General features: G+C 49.6%; 1 protein-coding gene across 1 annotated transcript; it reads right to left on the bottom strand.

Annotated features, from left to right (window-relative positions):
• Positions 1–12,598: 12,598 nt before the first annotated feature.
• Positions 12,599–21,600, bottom strand: RDH8 (retinol dehydrogenase 8). Its single transcript, XM_032171531.2, has 6 exons — positions 21,483–21,600; positions 17,745–17,903; positions 15,997–16,176; positions 14,074–14,167; positions 13,440–13,623; positions 12,599–13,344 (listed from the first exon to the last, which is right to left on the bottom strand). The coding sequence occupies exons 1-6, from the start codon at positions 21,583–21,585 to the stop codon at positions 13,129–13,131; spliced, it is 936 nt and encodes a 311-aa protein (XP_032027422.2). The 5' UTR covers positions 21,586–21,600; the 3' UTR covers positions 12,599–13,128.
• Between the last annotated feature and the right edge of the window lie 223 nt (positions 21,601–21,823).

The following is a 21,823-nucleotide window of genomic DNA, read 5'->3' as shown; positions in this document are numbered from 1 at the left end:
AATTCTGGGAGTGAGCAGCATGTGGCATTTGACCATCTGACCCCAGGATCCACCATAACGAAACCTCCTGAGAAATCCATGGGTCAAAGTCCTCTTCTTGGGCTTCAAGTCCTTGCACTACATGGATTTCTTCATCCTTGCAGGAGACAGTTATGCTTGGTAAATTGTGACCATTGTCTATTGTTTCCTAAGTCATGGCAGAGTCTCTGGGTTCCTTTTCCAGAAGGCAAATTATACATATTAAACCAGGGAAGGAAACACATCATGCTTGAAGCATTCCTGGAAAAAGGCTTTCTCTGTCCTCAAATAATTCTCACTGTTTAGCAGGCTTATTAAAGAGAATGTTGAGATGGCTTTGTGGTGTCTGCCTCTAAGAAGCAGTTGCACTTAATGATGAGTCTGTTTGAATCTGCACCCTACAGTGATGTCAATTCAGCCAGCTTGGGAAATTTTGCCTATTGAAGGGTCCCTGATCCCCCCATCAAATGATAATATACTTTTTTTTTTTTTTTTTAAAGACAGATCTCACTCTGTTGCCCAGGCTGTAGTGCAGTGGTGCGATCTTGGTTCACTGCAACCTTTGCCTCTCAGGTTCAAGCCATTCTCCCGCTTCAGCATCCTGAGTATCTGGGATTACAGGCGTGCACCACCATATCCGGCTAATTTTTTGTATTTTTAGTAGAGATGGGGTTTCACCATGTTGGCCAGGCTGGTCTCAAACTCCTGACCTCATGATCCGCCCACTTCAGCCTCCCAAAGTACTGGGATTACAGGCATGAGCCACCACGTCCAGCAGATAATATACATTTATCCGGCAAAGATTCATCAAGCATTTACTTTCAGCCTGGCCCCTACTTAGCATGCTGGGGACACAGCAGTGAACATGATAGACAAAATCCCTTCCTGTGTGGAGTGGACATTTACTGCAAACTTACTTATGAAGGGCATTTTCTACTGAAATCTCATAGTCTCCCATGAATTGGAGCTTAATGTGTGCCCATTTCCTAGATCCTGCCTTTGTAGAGAGCTGAAACCAAGGATGTTAGAAGCAAAGGGAGGAGTAGGATCTAGTTATTTATTCCTTGGGCATTTGTCGAGCACCTACTAGGTGCCAGACACTGTTCAATGTGCTCTATGTCCTCTGATAGAAGTCTTGCAGCTGGGCCAGGAGTGGTGGCTCATGCCTGTAATCCTAGCATTTTAGGAACCTGAGGCGGGAGGATTGTTTGAGGCCAAGAGTTTGAGACCAGCCCAGGCAACATAGTGAGACTCTGTCCCTACAAAACGAACGAACAAACAAACAAACAAACAAAAAACCAGGTGTGGTAGTGCAGACCTGTAGTCCCAGCTACTCAGGATGCTGAGGTGGGAGGATTGCTTTAGCCCAGGAGGTTGAGGCTGCAGTGAGCTGTGATTATACCACTGCACTCCAGTGCGGGTAACCCTACCTCAAAAGAAGAAGAAGGAGAAGAAAGAGGAAGAAGAAGAAGGAGGAGAAGAAGAAGAAGAAGAAGAAGGAGAAGGAGAAGGAGAAGGAGAAGGAGAAGGAGAAGGAGAAGAAGAAGAAGAAGAAGAAGAAGAAGAAGAAGAAGAGGCAGCAGCAGCAGCAGCAGTGGAGGAGGAGGAGGAGGAAGGGGAAGGGGAAGAAGAAGAAGAAGGAGGAGGAGGAGGAAGAAGAGGAAGAAGAAGAAGAGGAAGAGGAAGAAGAAGAGGAAGAAGAGGAAGTGGAAGAGGAAGAGGTCATCTTGCAGCTATGCTGAAGTAATTAGCACCCATTGCAGAGATGAGGAGATTCAGGCCCCAAGAGGCTAAACAACTTGCCCCATGTCAGGCAGCTGAGGAGCAGTGAGGTTTCAGCTGATGCTTTTAAGTTGATGTTTTAGAGGGCAAAGACTCAGTAGAATCAAATTAAAGCCTGGCTCAGGGAAGCAAGTGACACTTAATTTGGAAGGTTCTAGAACATTAGTATCTATTTACTGTCTCAGGGTCTCAGGAATCTCCACTGGTTCTGTTTTTTTTTTTTGGGTTTTTTTTTTTTTTTTTTGGAGTCTCACTCTGTTGCCTAGGCTAGAGTGCAGTGGCACAATCTTGGGTTCAAGCGATTCTCCTGCCTTAGCCCCCCGAGTAGCTGAGGTTACAGGTGCAGGCCATCACAACCGGCTAATTTTTATATTTTTAGTAGAGACGAGGTTTCACCATGTTGGCCAGGCTGGTCTCAAACTCCTGACCTCACGTAATCCGCCCACCTCAGCCTCCCAAAGTGCCAGGATTACAGGTCTGAGCCACCATGCCTGGCCTGCACTGGTTCTGGTTAGCTCTGCCTGGGCTGGGGGTGAGCGTTCCCCTTCACCAGGTGTTCACATCCCTGTGACATTCTTCCCCTACCCGAAGAAAGTGCCCCTAACTGTAACTTTCCACTACCCTACCCCAAACCTATAAAACCAGTTCCACTCCAACCACCCTTCACTGACTCTCTTTTCGGACTCAGCCCGCTTGCACCCAAGTAAATAAACAGTCTTGTTGCTCACACTTAGCCTGTTCAGGGTGCCTCTTCAATTAGACGCGCGCAGAACATTTGGTGCCGAAAGCCCGGGATAGGGGATCTTCTCCGGGAGACCTACCCCCTATTCCCCTGCACTCTTCCTCGAAGAGACTCCCTTCGACCTTGGGACTTCAGACCCATCCCTGCAAAATGATCCTGCCTACAGATCGATTAAGCTGCCTCAGTCTCTCTTCGTCTCTCTCTCTCTTTCTTTCAGACAAGGAACCTCCTTTTATCTGTGTTTCTGAAATCCAACGCTGGTCACAGCCATACAACCCAGGACTTCCACTGGGAACGCCCACTGAAGATCCTAGTGGTTGCTCTATTCCTTGTCTCTTTCTTTCCCCTCCAATCTTCCCTGTTCTATCATGGGCAACCTCCCGCCCTCCATGCCTCCTTCTTCCCCTCTGGCTTTTGTCCTCAAAAATCTCAAATCTCTTCAGCTTTCATCCAATCTAAAGCCTAAACGTTTATTTTTTTTTTTCTGTAACATGCCTGGCCCCAATGTAAATTAGACAACGGCCCTCAGTGGCCAGAAAACGGCACTTTCGATTTTTCTATTTTGCGGGACTTAGACAATTTCTGTCACAAAATGGTCTAACGGCCTCAGGTACCCTATGTCCAGGCATTTTTTACACTATGATCTCTCCCTAGCATCTACTCCCAATGTGACCCGTCCCAAGTTTTCCTTATCTCCCTTCCGTCTACCCCTCCTTCTTCCATCGGCAATGCCGATTCCTCTTTTTCCGTTAATCCCTCTGATATTTCTCCCCGTCACCCACCCGAACTCGTTCTAATTCCCCCTCAGAACATGATCCTTCTTCTACCCACAACCCACCCCCTTATGCCGCTCCCATCACCACCCCTCCTCACACCCTATCTGGCTTACAATTTGGCCCCGTGGCCCGTCCCCCTGCCCCTGCCCAGCAATTTCCCTTTTGAGAGGTGGCAGGAGCCGAAGGAATAGTCCAGGTTCATGTCCCTTTCTCTCTGTCAGACCTCTCCCAAATTAGTCAACGCCTAAGCTCTTTCCCGTCTGACCCCACCAACTGTATACAAGAATTCCGATACTTAACCCAGTGCTATAATCTTAACTGGAATGACTTAAATGTCATCCTCACCTCTACTTTCTCTCCTGAGGAGCAAGAGCGAGTTTGGACCCTAGCTCAGTCTTACGCTGATGACCACTGGTGTCTTGAGCCTGGCCTCCAAAAAGGTGCTAGGGAAGTACCCCGTGAAGACCCCCAATGGACCTACCAGGCAGGGGTCCAAGGCATAGCCAGGCGGGACTATATGATCTCTTGCCTAGCTCAAGGGCTTCAGAAGGCTGCATATAAAGTCATCAATTATGACAAACTATAAGAGGCCACTCAGAACAAATATGAAAATCCAGCTTAGTTTATGGCCCATCTAGCTGCCACCCTCAGGCGATATACAGCACTAGACCCTGAAGGGCCAGAAGGCTGCCTTATTCTTTTTTTTTTCGTTTTTTTTTCTTCTTTTAGATGGAGTCTTGCTCTGTCGCCCAGGCTGGAGTGCAGTGGCCTGATCTCCGCTAACTGCAAGCTCCGCCTCCTGGGTTCACACTGTTCTCCTGCCTCAGCCTCCCGAGTAGCTGTGACTACAGGTGCCCGCCACCACATCCGGCTAATTTTTTGTATTTTTAGTAGAGACAGGGTTTCGCCGTTTTGGCCAGGATGGTCTCGATCTCCTGACCTCGTGATCTGCCTGCCTCGGCCTCCCAGAGGGCTGGGATTACAGGCATGAGCCACTGCTCCCGGCAGCCGCCTTATTCTTAACATGCGTTTTATCACCCTGTCAGCTTCTGACATTAGAAAGAAATTTCAAAAATTAGAGTCTGGCCCTCAAATCCCACAACAGGATTTAATCAACCTCGCCTTCAAGGTGTTCAATAATAGGGAAGAGGCTGCCTGGAGGCAGCGTATTTCAGAACTACAAACACTTGCCTCTGCCGTAGGATAAACCCCAGCTGCACCGCCTACGTGCAAGAACCTCAAGGCATCCAAACTGCAGCCTCTAACCCCTCGCTCCAGGACCTTGCTCCAAATGTTGAAAACCTGGCCACTGGGCCAAGGAATGCCCGCAGCCCGGCATTCCTTCCAAGCCGTGTCCGGTCTGTGCGGGCCCTCACTGAAAGTCGGACTGTCCGACTCTCATGGCCACTGCCGGAGCTCCTGGAGCTCAAACCCGAAACTCCCCGACCAACTCCTCCCCAGATCTCCTCGGCTTGGCGGCTGAAGACTGACGCTGCCCGAACGTCTCGGAGGCCCCCCGGACCATCACGGACACCGAGTTTTGGGCAACTCTTACAGTGGAGGGTAAGTCCATCCCCTTAATCGATCCGGGGGCTACCCACTCCACATTACCTTCTTCTCAAGGGCCTACTTCCCTTGCCCCCATAACTGTTGTGGGTATTGACGGCCAAGCTTCTAAACCCCTTAAAACTCCCCAACTCTGGTGTCAAATCGGGCAACACTCCTTTAGGCATTCCTTCCTGGTTATCCCCACCTGCCCAGTCCCCTTATCAGGCCGAGATATTTTAACTAAATTACCTGCCTCCCTGACTGTTCCTGGACTACAGCCACATCTCATAGCTACCCTTTTCTTTTATCCGATTCCAACCCTCCTTCGAAACCTCCCCTTTCATCTCCCTACCTCAACCTTAAAGTGTAGGATACTTCCGCTCCTTCCCTTGCAACTGTCCATTCGCCCCTTATCATCCCATTAAAACCTAACCACCCTTATCCTGCTCAATGCCAATACCCCATCCCACAACAGGTATTAAGGGGCCTAAAGCCTGTTACTACCCATCTACTACAGCATGGCCTCTTAGTTCCTACCAATTCCCCTTACAACTCTCTCATCCTACCTGTTCAAAAACCAGATAAATCCTACAGACTAGTCCAAGACCTTCGCCTCATTAATCAGATTGTCCTCCCCTCCACCCTGTTCCTTCCTTGGCCAAAAATTGTTGGCTATGCATTTCCCTCTCTTCCTCCTACTACACAGCTGTCCCTGCCCTACCAGCTGACTGGGCAACCTCCCCCATCTCCCTACACCTCCGAACCTCTTTCAGTGACCCCCACCGTTGCCCTCCTGAACAACTTCTTTACTTTCTAGACAAATTCAGTAAAAATTCCGCTGACATGTTTTACCAACTAGCTGCCGCTCTCCTCCGTACCAACCTAAAAAACCTGTCCACCTATATCAATTCCACACCCCCATTCTTGGACCCCTCACTACACAGACAACTATCCCCATTACTGCCTCCTTATACGTCTCCCAACAATTACCAACTGGAATTCCCTTAGGGAGCCTCCCATCTTCCTTATGTTCCTTTACCCCTCCATGAAAACAGAACCTCTCCCTCTACACAACTACCTTACCAAACCCCACTACAACCTTTAACAGCTGCTGCCCTTGCTGGATCTCTAGAGGTCTGGGTACAGGACCCCACTTCCAAAACACACTCTCACCTTTTTACTCTGCACTTCCAGTTTTGCCTGCCTCAAGGACTTTTTTCTCTGTGGCTTTTCCACCTACATGTGCCTCCCTGCCAATTGGACAGGCACCTGTACTCTAGTTTCTCTTACTTCCAAAATCCAGTTTGCAAATGGTAGTGAACAGCTGCTCGTTCCTCTCTTAACCTCAGCACAACAAAAAAGAGTCATTCTGTTAATTCCCCCGCTTGTAGGACTAGGAGTCTCTGCCGCTTCAATCGGGACAGGAGCAGCAGGCTTTACAACTTCCATCACCACTTTTCTCAGTCTCTCCGATGACTTCTCCACTAGCCTTACCGATATAGATCAAACACTGTCTGCCCTCCAAGCCCAGGTGGATTCCTTGGGTTTAGTTGTCCTCCACAATCGCTGAGGCCTCAATCTGCTTACTGCTGAAAAAGGAAGACTCTGCCTATTCTTAAATGAAGAATGCTGCTTTTACTTAAATCAGTCTGGCCTCGTATATGATAACATCAAAAAATTTAAAGACAAAGCTCAAAAACTTGCAAATCAGGCAGATAATTATTCTGGACCTACCTTGCCATTCTCTGGCCTAGCTTCATGGTTCCTTCCACTAACAGGCCCTTTCACACTCATTCTTCTCCTCCTCTTGACCAGACCTTGTCTTTGCAGGCTAATCTCTCAGTTTATACAAAATTGCATCTAAGCTATTACTAACCAATCAATACGGCAAATGCCCCTCCTAACAAGCTCACAATATCACCCCCTACACCAAGATCTTTCTTCAGTTTAATCTCTCCAACTTTAGGTTCCCATGCTGCCCCTAACCCCGCTTGAGGCAGCCCTGAGAAACATTACCCATCACCCCAAAACATCACCCATCACCCCTCCATACCATCCCGAAAATTTTCACCCCAACATCCCAACATTACACTACTCTTTCTTGTTTTATTTCTTTCTCATTTTATTTTTCATTATTAAACATAAAAAGATAGGAATGTAAGGTCCTCTGAACAGGCTACACCATGGTCCAGCCATTGTGATCCCTGTGAGCCACACGTACAGGCCTCCTGGAGTCACAAAGCCTGGAGCAACAGGAGAACCACTAAAGAAGAAACAGCTAGTTCCTGCCTTAACTTATTAACCAATCTTGCAACAGTCCCTCATTGTGATCTGCTCCTGCCCTGCCCTAACTAATCAATTGCCTTGTGACCTCCCCCCACCTCGTGACTATGCACCTTGTGACATTCTTCCCCTGCCCTAAGAAACCGCCCCTAACTGTAACTTTCCACTACCCTACCCCAAACCTATAAAACCAGTTCTGCTCTCACCACCCTTCGCTGACTCCCTTTTCGGACTCAGCCGAAAAGTGAGTAAACAGCCTTGTTGCTCACACTTAGCCTGTTCAGGGTGTCTCTTCAATTAGACACGTGCATAACACCAACTACTCAGGGGGCTGAGGTGGGAGGATCGCTTGAGCACAGGAATCAAGGCTACAGTGAACAGTAATCCTGCCACTGCACTCTGGCCTGGGCGACAGAGTGAGATTGTGTCCCAAAAATTAAAAAAGAAAGGAAGAAAAAGATAGAAAGAAAGAAAAAGAAAAAACGAAGGCAACCAGGGTGGTGGCTTACTCTTGTAATCCCAGCATTTTGGGAGGCCAAAGCAGGAGGATTGATTGAGCCCAGGAGTTTGAGACCAGCCTGGGCAACACAGTGAGACCCCATCTCTATAACAGAAAGAAAGAAAGAAGAGAAAAAGAAAGAGAAGAAAGAAAAAGAAGAAAGAACGAACGAATGAAAAGAAAGAGAAAGAAAGAAGGAAAGAAGGAAAGAAAAAGAAGAAAAGAAAGAAAGAAAGAAAGAAAAAGAAAGAAAGAAAAAGTGGCACTAAAAAGGTAAAGGATCCTGTCCCAAATTGCACAGCTAAGAAACTGTGGCACAGGGAGGTTGAGTGTCTTGCTCAGGGTCCCACAGCAAGTTTAGTGATGGAAGCTGAGTTCGTGAACCCGGATGGTAAAGGGAGACCAAGAAAGGTAGGGGATAGACCTAGCTCCACCCAGGTCCACCTGAGCTGCAGACAGTGGCCTAGGACAGACCGGCTGCTTGTGCGCAAGTCCACATGGCCTCTCGTACTTGGACACCAGAGGGCGCAAGCGAGCCTCCGGCCAGGCGGGCAGCTGCGCTCGGCCCCTCCCTCAGGAATGCCAGTGCTGGAGGGAGGGGACCTTGGCCGCCCGCCCAGAGCAGCTGCGCCTGCCGCTCAGATTCCGCCCGCCTTCCCCTCCCTGGGATCGGGAGTTTGCACCGAGAAGGCGCGGGCGGGAGGGGTGGACTTGCAGGGATGTGTCCTTGCAGAGATGCAGCCTCTGGTTTTACTCCCTCCTCCAGGGCTTTGAGCTCAGAGCGTCCCAGGCAAGGCCGGGCAGGACCCAGGAGACCAAGGAATATGGCTACCATCAACATAACTATTAAGGGCTCTAATTTATTAGACACCGACTACATTCCAGCCCTTAATATGACTTTCTCCCTGGCAAGTTCCGTTTCACAGATGAAGAAACTGAGGGTCAGAGAAGTACCCTGTCTTGTCCAGGTAGGAGGTGTCAGGAGCTTCTCAGGGTGGACTGTACTGCCAGGATGTGCCAGCTTGGTTGACTCCTTGAGTCATTTTTTGGTTTCCACAATGCTGGTGATGTGGGTAGAGCAAATAGACAACAGTCCCCTGCCCATGGAGCTGACATTTTAGTGGGTGGAGACAAGCAAGAAACAGTGGTATATGCCTGCGGGGCGTGGTGGCTCATGTCTGTAATCCCAGCACTTTGAGAGGCCGAGGTGGGAGGATCACATGAGCCCAGGAATTCAAAAGCAGCCTGCTCAATAAAGCAAGACCCCTGTTTCTATTATTTTTTTTTAGAAAGAAAAAAAGAGAAGGAAGGAAGGGAGGAAGGAAGGGAGGGAGGGAGGGAGGAAGGAAGGAAGAAAGGAAGGAAAAAAAAAGAGAGAGAACCATGTCAGATCATGGGAAATAAAACACGTAAGAAAATAAAGGGATAGTGTGCTTTCTTGAGGTGATCCTGGAGGACCTCTTGGAGGAGGTGGTATTTGAGGGTATTTGAGCACATGAAGGAAATGAGGAAGGGAACCTTGTGGATATTTGGGAAAAGCATTCTATGTAGAGGGAACAGCAAGTGCAAAAGTATTGAGGTTGGAGTGTTTAAGAAACAGCAAGTAGGCCAGGCGTGGTGGCTCACACCAGTAATACCAGCACTTTAGGAGGCAAAGGCCGAAGGATCACTTGAGTCCAGGAGTTTGAGGTTGCAGTGAACTATGATCATGCCACTGCACACCAGCCTGGGTGACAGAGAGAGACCCTGTCTCTAAAAAGAGATAAAGACAGACAGACAGACAGACGAAACGGCACAGCAAAGAAGTCAGTGTTGCTGGAATGAGTGGGTGATGGGGAGAAAGTAGGAGACAATTTGAGACAAATATTCAGTGGTCAGTTGATGCAGTTTTGATCTGAGTCTAAATAAGAGGGGAAGCATGCCGGACGTCATGGCTCACACCTGTAATCCCAGCACTTTGAGAGGCCGAGGTGGAAGGATTGCTTGAGACCAGGAGTTCAAGACCAGCCTGGGAAACATAGTGAGACTCCCCTCGCCTACAAAAAATTTTTAAAAAGTTAGCTAGGCATGGTGGGACGCGCCTGTGGTCCCAGCTACTCAGGAGGCTGAGGTGGGAGGATCTCTTGAGCCTAGCAGGTTGAGGCTGAGTGATTGCACCACTGTACTTCAATCTGAATGACAGAGCAAGACCTTGTCTCAAAAAAAAAAAAAAAAAGTCTAAATAAGAGGAGAAACCACTGCAGAGGTTTGAAAAGAGGATTGACATTGTCTTTGTATGTGTGTGTGGTTTCTTTTTTTTTTTTGAGACGGAGTCTCACTCTGTCGTCCAGGCTGGAGTGCAGTGGTGCAATCTCCGCTCGCTGCATTGGCGTGATCTCGACTCACTGCAAGCTCCGCCTCCCAGGTTCATGCCATTCTCCTGCCTCAGCCTCCCGAGTAGCTGGGACTACAGGCAGCCGCCACCATGCCTGGCTAATTTTTTGTACTTTTAGTAGACACGGGGTTTCACCGTGTTAGCCAGGATGGTCTCGATCTCCTGACATCGTGATCCGCCCGCATGAGCCACTGCATCCGGCCTGTCTTTGTGTTTTAACAGAATCAGTCTGTGTATGTCCTTTCTTATTTTATTTATTTATTTATTTATTTATTTATTTATTTATTTGAGACAGGGTCTGTCTCTGTCAGCAGGCTGAAGTGCAGTGGTGCGATCCTATCTTACTGCAGCCTCCAACTCCTGGATGCAAGAGATCCTCCCACTTCAACCTCCTGAGAGCTGAGACTACAGGGACATGCCACCACACCAGGCTAATTTTTTAAATTTTTTGTAGAGATGGGGTTTTGCTATGCTGCTCACGCTGGTCTCAAAATCCTGGACTCAAGTGATTCTCTTGCCTCCACCTCCCAGTGTTGGGATTACATGTGTGAGCCACTGTGCTATCAGTATGTTCTTTGTTTCTGTGTCTTGAAATTTAAAAGTAAAATAATAATAATGGCCAGGTATGGTGGCTCACGCCTGTAATCCCAGGACTTTGGGAGGCCAACGAGGGTGCATCAGTCAGGAGTTTGAGACCAGCCTGGCTAATATGGTGAAACCCTGTCTCTACTAAAAATACAAAAATTAGCCGGGCATAGTGGCACATGCCTGTAGTCCCAGCTACTCAGGAGGCTGAGGTGGGAGAATCGCTTGAACCCGGGAGGCAGAGGTTGCAGTAAGCCAAGATTGCGCCACTGCATTCCAGCCTGGGCAACAGAGCGAGACCCTGTCTCAAAAAAGAAAAAAAAGGGCCGGGCGCGGTGGCTCACGCCTGTAATCCCAGCACTTTGGGAGGCCGAGGCGGGTGGATCATGAGGTCAGGAGATCGAGACCATGGTGAAACCCCGTCTCTACTAAAAATACAAAAAAATTAGCTGGGCGTGGTGGGGGGGGGCGCCTGTAGTGAGGCAGGAGAATGGCGTGAACCCGGGAGGCGGAGCTTGCAGTGAGCCGAGATTGCGCCACTGCACTCCAGCCTGGGCGACAGAGGGAGACTCGGTCTCAAATTACCATTTTTGGCTGGGCGCAGTGGCTCATGCCTATAATCCCAGCACTTTGGGAGGCCAAGGCGGGAGGATCATCTGAGGTCAAGAGTTTGAGACCAACCTGGCCAACATGGAAAAAACCCATCTCTGCTAAAAATACAAAAATTAGCCAGGTGTGGTGGCACGTGCCTGTAATCCCAGCTACTCAGGAGGGTGAGGCAGGAGAATCGCTAGAACCCAGGAGGCAGAGGTTGCAGTGAGCCAAGATCGTGCCACTGCACTCTAGCCTGGGTGACAGTGAGACTCCGTCTCAAAAAAAAAAAAAAAAAATTACCATTTTAACCATTTATAACTGTACAGATCAGTGGCCTTAGGTTCATTCACATTGTTATGCAACCATCACTGCTATCCATCTCCAGAACTTTCTCATCTTCCCAAACTGAAACTCTGTCCCCATGAAACATTAATTCCCCATTCTGTCCTCCCTCAGCCCCTGGCGCTCACTGTGTGACTTTCTGTCTCTATGAATGTGATTACCTTAGGCATCTCAGATAAGTGGAATTTTCTCTCTGGTTTATTTCACTCAGCATGGTGTTCTCAGTATTTACCCATGTGTCAGAATTTCCTTCCTTTTTAAGAATATACAAAAGTTGTCGGGGGCACGGTGGCTCACGCCTGTAATCCCAGCACTTTGGGAGGCTGAGGAGGACAGATCACGAGGTCAGGAGATCGAGACCATCCTGGCTAACATGGTGAAACTCCGTCTCTACTAAAAATACAAAAAATTAGCCGGGTGTGGTGCCGGGCGCCTGTAGTCCCAGCTACTCGGGAGGCTGAGGCAGGAGAATGGCATGAACCCGGGAGGTGGAGCTTGGAGTGAGCCGAGATCTTGCCACTGCACTCCAGCCTGGGCGACAGAGAGAGACTCCGTCTCAAAGAAAAAAAAAAAAGAAAAAAAAAATATACAAAAGTCTGTTTATCCATTCATGAGTTTTTGTTTTTTTATTTTTTTGAGACAGAGTCTCATTCTGTTGCCCAGGCTGGAGTGCAGTGGCGCCGTCTTGGCCTCACTGCAACCTCCGCCTCCTGGGTTCAAGTGATTCTCATGCCTCAGCTTCCCGAGTAGCTGGGATTACAGGCGCCTGCCACCATGCACAGCTAATTTTTGTATTTTTAGTAGACAGAGGGTTTCTCTGTGTTGGCCAGACTGATCTCGAACTCCTAGCCTCAAGTGATCCACTTGTCTCGGCCTCCCAAAGTGCTGGGATTACAGGCATGAGGCACCATGTCTGGCTTGCTTGCTTTCTCTCTCTCTCTCTCTGTCTGTCTCTCTCTCTCTCTCAATTTGGAGCCAGTAGTTCAACTGGCTTTTTAAGTTTTTATTTAAATTTAAGAAATTGAGCTTTATTAAATAGTAAATGTAACTACAACTTGTGGTTATAAATATATATTTAATGGAAAAAATATACATACATTGCTGGTGTGTGCTCAAATACATTTTACTGATAGGGTGTGTGACCAGGAATGTCCCCTTGGTCCACAGAGCTCTGGTGTATGCATGGAGGTGGGGGGTGGGCTATGAATCATTCCTGTATTCTCAGGCCCAGGATCATGAAGTCACAAGGTTGAATGTAGCAGAGTCTGTCTCATCCTTCAAGGCTCATAACAATGCCCCTTCCTCCAGGAAGCCTCCCTTGCTTTCCCAGAGACAGCTGCGGCTTCCTGCTCTGGGCTCCCCAGGCCAAGTGCCCAGGGTCCCTCTCTCTGCTGCAGCTGTGATCACAGAGGAGTCTATGCCTGAAAATTGAGGCCCTTCTGGGCTTCTAGCCATGTCCAGGCACACAGCAGGGCAGGGGGAGTTTGCAGAATGAATGAATGAAGAGTCTGTTCATCCTTTGAATTAGATGTGGAATGAAGAGGTCTGGTTGTTCAGGGATGGGGATCGTGAAGCTCTGTTCTGCTCATCTTGGCCGTACCCGGGTTGGGAGGCAGCCGCAGGACAGACATTGAAGTCCAAGGTTGAGGAGGCGTGGACAGCGGAAGAGGAGGCGGTGGGTGGTTCGCACATACAGGCTGCCGGAGGAGTCCACGGTTTTGAGCATGGTCAGCGGGGAGTAGCGGACGTTGGTCTGTCGGCGCAGAGGTGGTCGAGCCGAGCTGATTACATTGACAATGGCCTGCAAAGTGGAGCCCCTGAGCACTGGGACCTAGGGAGGGCCTCACCCCGCAACATACCTGAGCCATGTCTTGGGGCTTTGGGCCCCTCACTCACCTGAACCACGTCCTGTGGGCTCTGTCCCACGGAGCGAAACAGCTCCCTGGAGGCTGGGAGATAGAGGTCCCGGAAATAGTGCAGGGTGTCAGGGTCAGTGCCTGGGAACTCAGCCATAGAAACCTGCGCCAGAAGCTTCCCCTCAAACTCGGTGACCACGGGGCCTGGCTCCACCAGGGAGATGCTGGCGACCAGGCAGGGGTAGTGTAAGTCTGATGCCCCAACCACTTCCTGACCTATTTTGTCCATTTTTTTTTTTTAAAGATACAGTGTCTCACTCTTTTGCCCAGGCTGGAGTGCAGTGGCATGATCATAGCTGTCTGCAGCCTCCAGCTCCTGGGTTCAAGCAATCCTCCGCCTCAGCCTTCTGAGTAGCTGGGACTGCAGGTACACACACCACCACCCTTGGCTAATTTTTCAATTTTGGGTTGAGATGGGGGTCTCGCTATGTTGCCCAGGCTGGTCTCAAACTCCTGACCTCAAGCGATCCTCCCATTTCAGCCTCTCAAAACGCTGGAATTACAGGTGTGAGCCACTGCACTCAGTTTCATTGTCTTCATCTCTCCTCTTCCCCTTTCAATCCCACCTCCCCATCACTGTCTCCAAGCCCCCTCTGCCCACATGCCCGCCTCACAAGATGTTGAACTGCAGCAGCTGGATAGCCAAGCTTTCGAAGAATCCCTCCAGGGCGAACTTGGAGGCTGCATAGACATCGTTGAAGATGACACCTGTGAGGGTCAGAGGGAGGAGAGCCTTTTGGGGGTTTGGGAGGTGGGCTTTGTGGGTTCCAGGGTGATGGGGTCTTTGGGCGACAGAGCAAAGAGGATGTGGGGACCAGAGAGCAGATACATGATGCCAAGATGATGGGTGTATGGCATTGTGTGATGAGGTCATATGGGGTCAGAACGAGGTTGTTCTTGGGTGCCAGGTGCCACCTCCTCCCAGCTCCACCTGAGTCCCAGGAAACTCCCCTATTTCCCTCCATTCTCTAAACCTTTGGGGCCACTTGGGGATCTCCTTCATTTTTCTCTTCATCAGGGCCCTTGTCTCTCTTTCTCCCTCCCTTTCTTCCTCCTTCTCTCCTTCCCTCCCTTCCTTCCTTCCTTCCTTCCTTCCTTCCTTCCTTCCTTCCTTCCTTCCTTCTTTCCTTCCTTCTCTCTCTCTCTCTTTCTCTCTTTCTTTTTCTTTTTTGATAGGGTGTTGCTCTGTTCTGCAGTCTGGGGTGCAGTGGTGCAATCATGGATCACTGCAGCCTTGAACTCCTGGGCTTAAGCGATCCTCCCACTTCAGCCTCCTGAGTAGCTGGGACTACAGGCACACACTACGATGCTTGGCTGTTTTTTTTATTTAATTTAATTTTTTTTGGCAGTGGGGAGACGGAGTCTCACTCTGTCGTCCAGGCTGGAGTGCAGCCTCTGCCTCCTGAGGTCGAGCGAATCTCCTGCCTCAGCCTCCTGAGTGGCTGGGACTACAGGTGCACACCACCATGCCCGGCTAATTTTTGTATTTTTACTAGAGACGGGGTTTCACCATGTTGGCCATTCTGGTCTCGAACTCCTGACCTCAAGTGATCCATCAGCCTCAGCCTCCCAAAGTTCTGGGATTACAGGTATGAACTGCTGCGTCTGGCCAAAGTTTTGTTGTTGTTGTTTTGTTTGTTTATTTATTTATTTATTGAGACAGAGTCTTGCTCTTGTTGCTCAGGCTGGAGTGCAATGGCACAATCTCAGCTCACTGCAACCTCTGCCTCCTGGGTTAAAGCAATTCCCCTGCTTCAGCCTCCCGAGTAGCTGGGACTGCAGGTATGTGCCACCACACACGGCTAATTTTTTTGTATTTTTAGTAGAGATGGGGTTTCACAATGTTGGCCAGGCTGGTCTTGAACTCCTGATCTCAGGTGATCCACCTGCCTCGGCCTTGCAAAGTGTTGGGATTACAGGCATGAGTCACCGTGCCTGGTCCAATTTTAAAAAAATTTTTAGTAGTGATGAGGTCTCCCTGTGTTGAGCAGGCTGGTCTCAAACTCCTGAGCTCAAACAACCCTCCTGCCTAGGCTGTGCAAAGTGCTGGGATTATAGGCATGAGTCACCATGTCTGGCCACTTTTTCCTTCTGAACTTTAGAATCCTTCTGAACACAATTCTCCAGGCTAATTTATTTTATTTTATTTTGAGACAGAGTTTCACTTTGTTGCCCAGGCTAGAGTGCAGTGGCACGATCTTGGCTCACTGCAACCTCCACCTCCCAGGTTCAAGCAATTCTCGTGCCTCAGCCTCCTGAGTAGCTGGGATTACAGGCACATGCCACCATGGCTGGCTGATTTTTTTGTATTTTAGTAGGAACGGGCTTTCACCATGTTGCTCAGGCTGGTCTCAAACTCCTGAGCTCAGGCAATCCACCCATCTCAGCCTCCCAAAGCGCTAAGATTACAGGCATGAATCACCGTGCCTGGGCTCCATGCTAATTTAGAATATGATCTAAAACACATTCGCCATCCTCCCGGTCTGGGGAGGATCAGACACTGGTGGGATTTCCAGGGGTGGGTCCCCACAGCTCACCCTGCAGCCCCATGACACTGCTGATCACCACGATGTGGCCCTGCCGCCTCCTCTTCATGCCTGGAAGCACAGCTTTGACGAGACGGACAGCTCCGAAAAAGTTGGTGTCAAAGACATTCTGCATGGCAGCAAGGCTGAGCCCCTCCAGGGGCCCCACCAGGCCCATTCCAGCATTATTCACTAAGAGAAGAGGTACTAAGGGTTACCTTAAAGTCCCTCACCCTTCTAGCATTACTTCCAGACACTCCCTGAAGCACCCCACCCTGTACTCCAAGTCCAAGGCCAGTCCAGGGTATCTTGGGTGGACAAATATGAAACCTTGGTGATCTTCAAACAGTTTAGCATTTGTCATAGGGGATCCTCAGCCCTGAGTGGGAGGAAGGGCTGCTGGGAATAGTGCCCCCCTTAATCCATGAGCAATTCAATTCTGACCCCAAATTGCATCAAGACAGCAACACCCACCTTCCTGCGAAGGTTAGGGACCTTATGACTTATTTCTGCATCATACTGTCTTCCCCAAGTGACTCATCCAAGTAATTTTCCCAACCACTTATGGCTTTCTCCATACATGAGAATTTCTATTCCATAAAATCTGCCCCACCTCCAGGCCTCAGATTGTTACTAGTGTCTCTAATATTTTTATTTTTTAAAAAAAATTGATTTTTGAGCTGGGCATAGTGGCTCATGCCTGTAATCCCAGCACTTTGGGAGGCCAAGGCGAGTGGGCCAAGGCGAGTGGGAGGCCAAGGATCACCTGAGGTCAGGCTTCGAGACCAGCCTGACGAACATGGAGAAACCCCGTCTCTACTAAAAATACAAAATCAGCTGGGTGTGGTGGTGCGTGCCTGTAATCCCAGCTACTTGGGAGGCTGAGGCAGGAGAATCACTTGAACCCGGAAGGAGGAGGTTGCAGTGAGCCAAGATCGCACCATTGCACTCTAGCCCAGGCAACAAGAGTGAAATTCCATCTCAAAAAAAAATTGATTTTTGGCCAGGTGCGGTGGTGCATGCCTGTAATTCCAGCACTCTGGGAGGTCGAGGTGGGCGGATATCTTGAGATCAGGACCTTGAGACCAGCCTGACCAAATGGTGAAACCTCGTCTCTATGGAAAATACAAAAATTAGCTGGGCATGGTGGCAGGCACCTGTAATCCCAGCTACTCAGGAGACTGAGGCAGGAGAATTGCTTGAACCTGGGAGGCGGAGGTTGCAGTGAGCCAAGATCACGCCACTGCACTCCAGCCTGGGTGCAGAGCAAGACTCCATCTCAAAAAAAAAAAAAAAAAAAATTGATTTTTGAGACAGGGTCTTGCTCTGTCTCCCAGACTGGCTCTATTGTAACTCACTGCAGCCTCAAACCCCTGGGCTCAAGGGATCCTCCCACCTTGGCCTCCCGAGTAGCTAGGACTAGGCATGCACCACTATGCTGGCTAATTTTTAATTTTTTTGTAGAGTCAGAGTCTCACTATTTTGCTCAGGCTGCTCTCGAGCTCCTGGGCTCAAGCAATCCTCCTGTCTCAGCCTCCCAAAGTGCTAGGATTACAAGCATAAGCCACAGCACCCAGCCCTTAATAAATCAATTGGTAGGACCAACTGGTCTACCCCTCTTGGCCAACTGGTCTACCCCTTCTGTCCAGGTTCAGAGATTGCTGAAGAAGCCAGAGAGCTGGTGCTCAGACCTTGCCGTACTGAGGGTCTATACTCAGACCAGGATGGGGCTTAGTGAATCAGGGGCCGTGAAGTCTCACCCAGCACGTCCACTTCTCCCTGGATACAGCTGAGACACTGGGCCACCGACTCATCACTGCACACGTCCAGCTGGGCCACGGTGAGGGTCTGCCCCAGAGCTTCCCCAGCAGCTGCCTCCAGTGTCTCCTTCTTCCCCAGGTCCCTCATGGTGGCCACCACTGGGGGGCAGAGAGTAGAGCAGGGACAGGCACTGAGCTCCTTTCCCCTTGGTGTGGGCTCCACGTTTCTGTGATCTTGCATTAGAAGTCACAGAGAGATGGAAACCCACAAGTTTACGCACCTACATTTATCACTCAGCCAACAAGTGCACACTTGTGTACACGCATCTCCACATACCTATATCCATCCTTCCAACCATGAGTTCAACAGACATTTATTGAGCATCTACTATACACTATGCCCTATTATAGGTGCTGAGGCTATGGCATGAAATAAGATAAAGTCACCAGGTATGGTGGCTCACGCCTGTAATCCCAGCACTTTGGGAGGCCGAGGTGGGGGGATCATGAGGTCAGGAGACCGAGACCATCCTGGCTAACATGGTGAAACCCCGTCTCTACTAAAAAAAAAAAAAAAAAAAAAAAAAAAAAAATTAGCCTGGCATTGTGGCAGGCGCCTGTAGTCCCAGCTACTCGGGAGGCTGAGGCAGGAGAATGGTGTGAACCTGGGAGGTGGAGCTTGCAGTGAGCCGAGATAGCGCCACTGCACTCCAGCCTGGGTGACAGAGAGAGACTCTGTCTCAAAAATAATAAAAAAAAAAGACCGGGCGGGGTGGCTTACAAGTGTAATCCCAGCACTTTGGGAGGCCGAGGTGGGCGGATCACAAGGTCAAGAGATCGAGACCATCCTGGCCAACGTGGTGAAACCTCGTCTCTGTGAAAAATACAAAAATTAGCTGGGTGTGGTGGCACACGTCTGTAATCCCAGCTACTCAGGAGGCTGAGGCAGGAGAATCGCTTGAACCTGGGAGGTGGAGGAGGTTGCAGTGAGCTGAGATCATGCCACTGCACTCCAGCCTGGCAACAGAGCGAGACTCTATCTCAAAATAAATACATAAATAAATAAGATAAAGTTTCTGCCTTCATGGAATTTATAGCCTAGTAGGTAAGACAATAAAATATATAAACATAAAACAGGTTGCCATGAAAAAAATGCATACACACCTATAGCCAACATATGTGCATATATGAACACTGAAGTGAATAGCCATATATATATATATATTTTTTTTTTTGAGACGAAGTTTCACTCTTGTTTGTTGCCTAGTCTGGAGTACAGGGGTGCAATCTTGGCTCACTGCAACCTCCACCTCCTGGGTTCAAGCGATCTCCCTGCCTCAGCCTCCAGAGCAGCTGGGATTACAGGTGTACAGGTGCCTGCCACCACACCTGGCTAATCTTTTGTATTTTAGTAGAGATGGGGTTTCACCATATTGGTCAGGCTGGTCTCGAACCTCAGGTGATCTGCCCACCTCATCCTCCCAAAGTGCTGGGATTATAGGTGTAAGGAGCCAGAGAGCCACAGCGCCTGGCCAAGCTTATGCTTTTTTTTTTTTTGAGACGGAGTCTCGCTCTTGGCTCCCAGACTGGAATACAGTGGCGAAATCTCGGCTCACTGCAACCTCTGTCTCCCAGTTCAAGTGATTCTCCTGCCTTAGCCTCTCAAGCAGCTGGGATTCCAGGCATCTGCCACAATGCCTGGCTAATTTTTGTATTTTTATTTATTTATTTATTGAGATGGAGTCTTGCTCTATCGCCCAGACTGGAGTGCAGTGGCATGATCTCGACTCACTGCAAGCTCCACCCCACAGGTTCATGCCATTCTTCTGCCTCAGCCTCCCGAGTAGCTGGGACTACAGGCATCGACCACCATGCCCAGCTAATTTTTTGTATTTTTAGTAGAGATGGGGTTTCACCATGTTAACCAGGATGGTCTCGATCTCCTGACCTTGTGATCTGCCCACCTCGGCCTCCCAAAGTGCTGGAATTACAGGTGTGAGTCACCACGCCCGGCCAATTTTTGTATTTTTAGTAGAGACGGGGTTTCACCATGTTAGCCAGGCTGGTCTCAAACTCCTGACCTCAGGAGATCTGTCCACCTCGGCCTCCCAAAGTGCTGAGATTACAGGCATGAGCCACTGCGCCCAGCCTCAAGCTTATGTTCTTAAGCAAGACCTCCGCATATGTACTATGTCTACACATGCACTAGCATACATGTTTGATATCCCCCAATGTGTGCACCCATAATCATCCATGAACACTCCTGGGGGCATTTGCCTCTTATCTTCGGGCCAGTGTGATTTGTGGGTAGCAGGCACGTGAATGGGGTCACTTACATCTACATGTGATATAGTGGGAAACATGGGTGCAAGGGATGGGCTGCATGAGTTCAAATCCCAGCTCTGCTACTTTGCAGCTGGGAGACCTTGAGCAAAGACCTTTGACAGTCTGCACCTTACTTTCCTCATTTCTAAAATAGGGCAGGCCAGGCATGGTGGCTCATGCCTGTAATCCCAACACTTTGGGAGGCCCAGGCAGGCAGATCACCTGAGACCAGGAGTTGGAGACCGGTCTGGCCAAACATGGTGAAAACTCATCTATTAAAAATACAAAAACTTAGCTGGGTGTGGTGGCGCATGCCTTAACCCCTTCAAGCTCGGGAGGCCGAGGCATGAAAATCACTTGAACGTGGGAGATGGAGGCTGCAGTGAGCCAAGATGCACCACTGCACTCAGCCTGGGCGAGAGAGCGAGACTCTGACTCAAAATAAATAAATAATAAAATAATAATAAAATGGGGTGAATGATTGTGCCTGCCTCACAGGTGTGATGTGAGGATTAAATGACTTCCCGGATTCAGGGCACTTAGAATGCAGCCTGGTGCATTGTAAAAACTCCATAAACATTAGCCTCCAGCAGTTTCATACACCCATCTGCCCACCCACAGGGACCCACGTTATTCCCTGCACACTGGCGTTCAGGCTGTCATGCTCAAAGCTGTGTGTGTCTCTAAAGCAGAGGGCAGAGTGCTGGGAGAAGCAGCCTTGCCAACTGGGGCAATGCCCTCACCCCCAGTCGCCTCTTTGTAAGTAACAACCCTTTGCCTACTTTGACTCCAGCACGCTCCCTCTGGGTCAGGGGTTCTCCTGGTTGGTTAGGATGCAGGTCCCAGGGATTTATTCTAGAGCTGCAGAAGGGCAAGTTCTTAGAACTAGAAGGCCATCCCTTCAACCCCCAAGGTCAGGAGCACCTAAGAAGCTTATCGCAGTAAAAGCAGTAATCTGGGGAGACGTGGAGGAGTGAGCATCAGGGTAGTGATTATTCCAATCTAGGAAATGCCCTAGTGAAACCCTTCTAAAAATAACACCCACCCACCCCCTGCCACTCTCAGCATACTTTATTTTGTTTCTCAGCACTTATTCCCACCAGATATAGCAACAATTTCTTTTTATCTGTTTATCGCCCGTTCTCCCTCTCCTCCCCGCATGACACCTGTCCCAAAGGCTGAGACTTTTGTCTATTTCATCCCCAGTTGTGTTGCCAGCATTCAGAGCATCCAGAAGGTGCTCGAGAAATATTTGTAGGATGAGGGGATGATTCCTGGAGGGAGAGGAAGACCCCATGCATCCTGGGTCCTCCCCAAGCTCACAAGTGCAGCTGGGAGAGATGGGTAGGGGAGACAGTGCAGGGGAAGCCGTTTCCACCCTGCTGCCTCCTAGCGCCACCCTGCACCTCTTACCCTGGTAGCGCTTCTTGGGGTCATGGGCCAGCTGCACTGCAAGTTCCAGACCAATTCCTGATGAGCAGCCGGAGATCAACACAGTCCGGGGTGCAGCGGCCATGTTGATCCCCTCCCTGGACGCGTGACCTCCGCCGGGCAGCACCTGACTCTGACCATTCATCCCGCGCTCATCTGCTCCCTCCTAACCCCCTCCCACAGATCCCCTGCAGGGCAAAGCCTCTGCCCTTCCCCGGAGACCCATAGTTTCTGGACTGACCCTGAACAGGCAGTAAGAGAGAATCTCTTAAATCCTCTCTGCACCTCATTTTCTTCATCTGCCAAACATTTCTTCTTCACAC

This window comes from Hylobates moloch, unplaced genomic scaffold (assembly GCF_009828535.3).
Source record: "Hylobates moloch isolate HMO894 unplaced genomic scaffold, HMol_V3 SCAFFOLD_12, whole genome shotgun sequence".
Taxonomy (NCBI): domain Eukaryota; kingdom Metazoa; phylum Chordata; class Mammalia; order Primates; family Hylobatidae; genus Hylobates; species Hylobates moloch.
This window is presented reverse-complemented; position numbering and strand designations above follow the sequence as displayed.

What these genes read in the sequence shown, in the direction of transcription:
- RDH8 (XM_032171531.2), bottom strand. Translation starts at nt 21,585, where the DNA reads ATGGCCGCTGCACCCCGGACTGTGTTGATCTCCGGCTGCTCATCAGGA. An exon ending in CCCCAAGAAGCGCTACCAGG is followed by an intron (nt 17,904 to 21,482) that starts GTAAGAGGTGCA and finishes TCTGCCCCCCAG; the next exon opens with TGGTGGCCACCATGAGGGAC. An exon ending in CTGCTGCAGTTCAACATCTT is followed by an intron (nt 13,624 to 14,073) that starts GTGAGGCGGGCA and finishes CCTGGTCGCCAG; the next exon opens with CATCTCCCTGGTGGAGCCAG.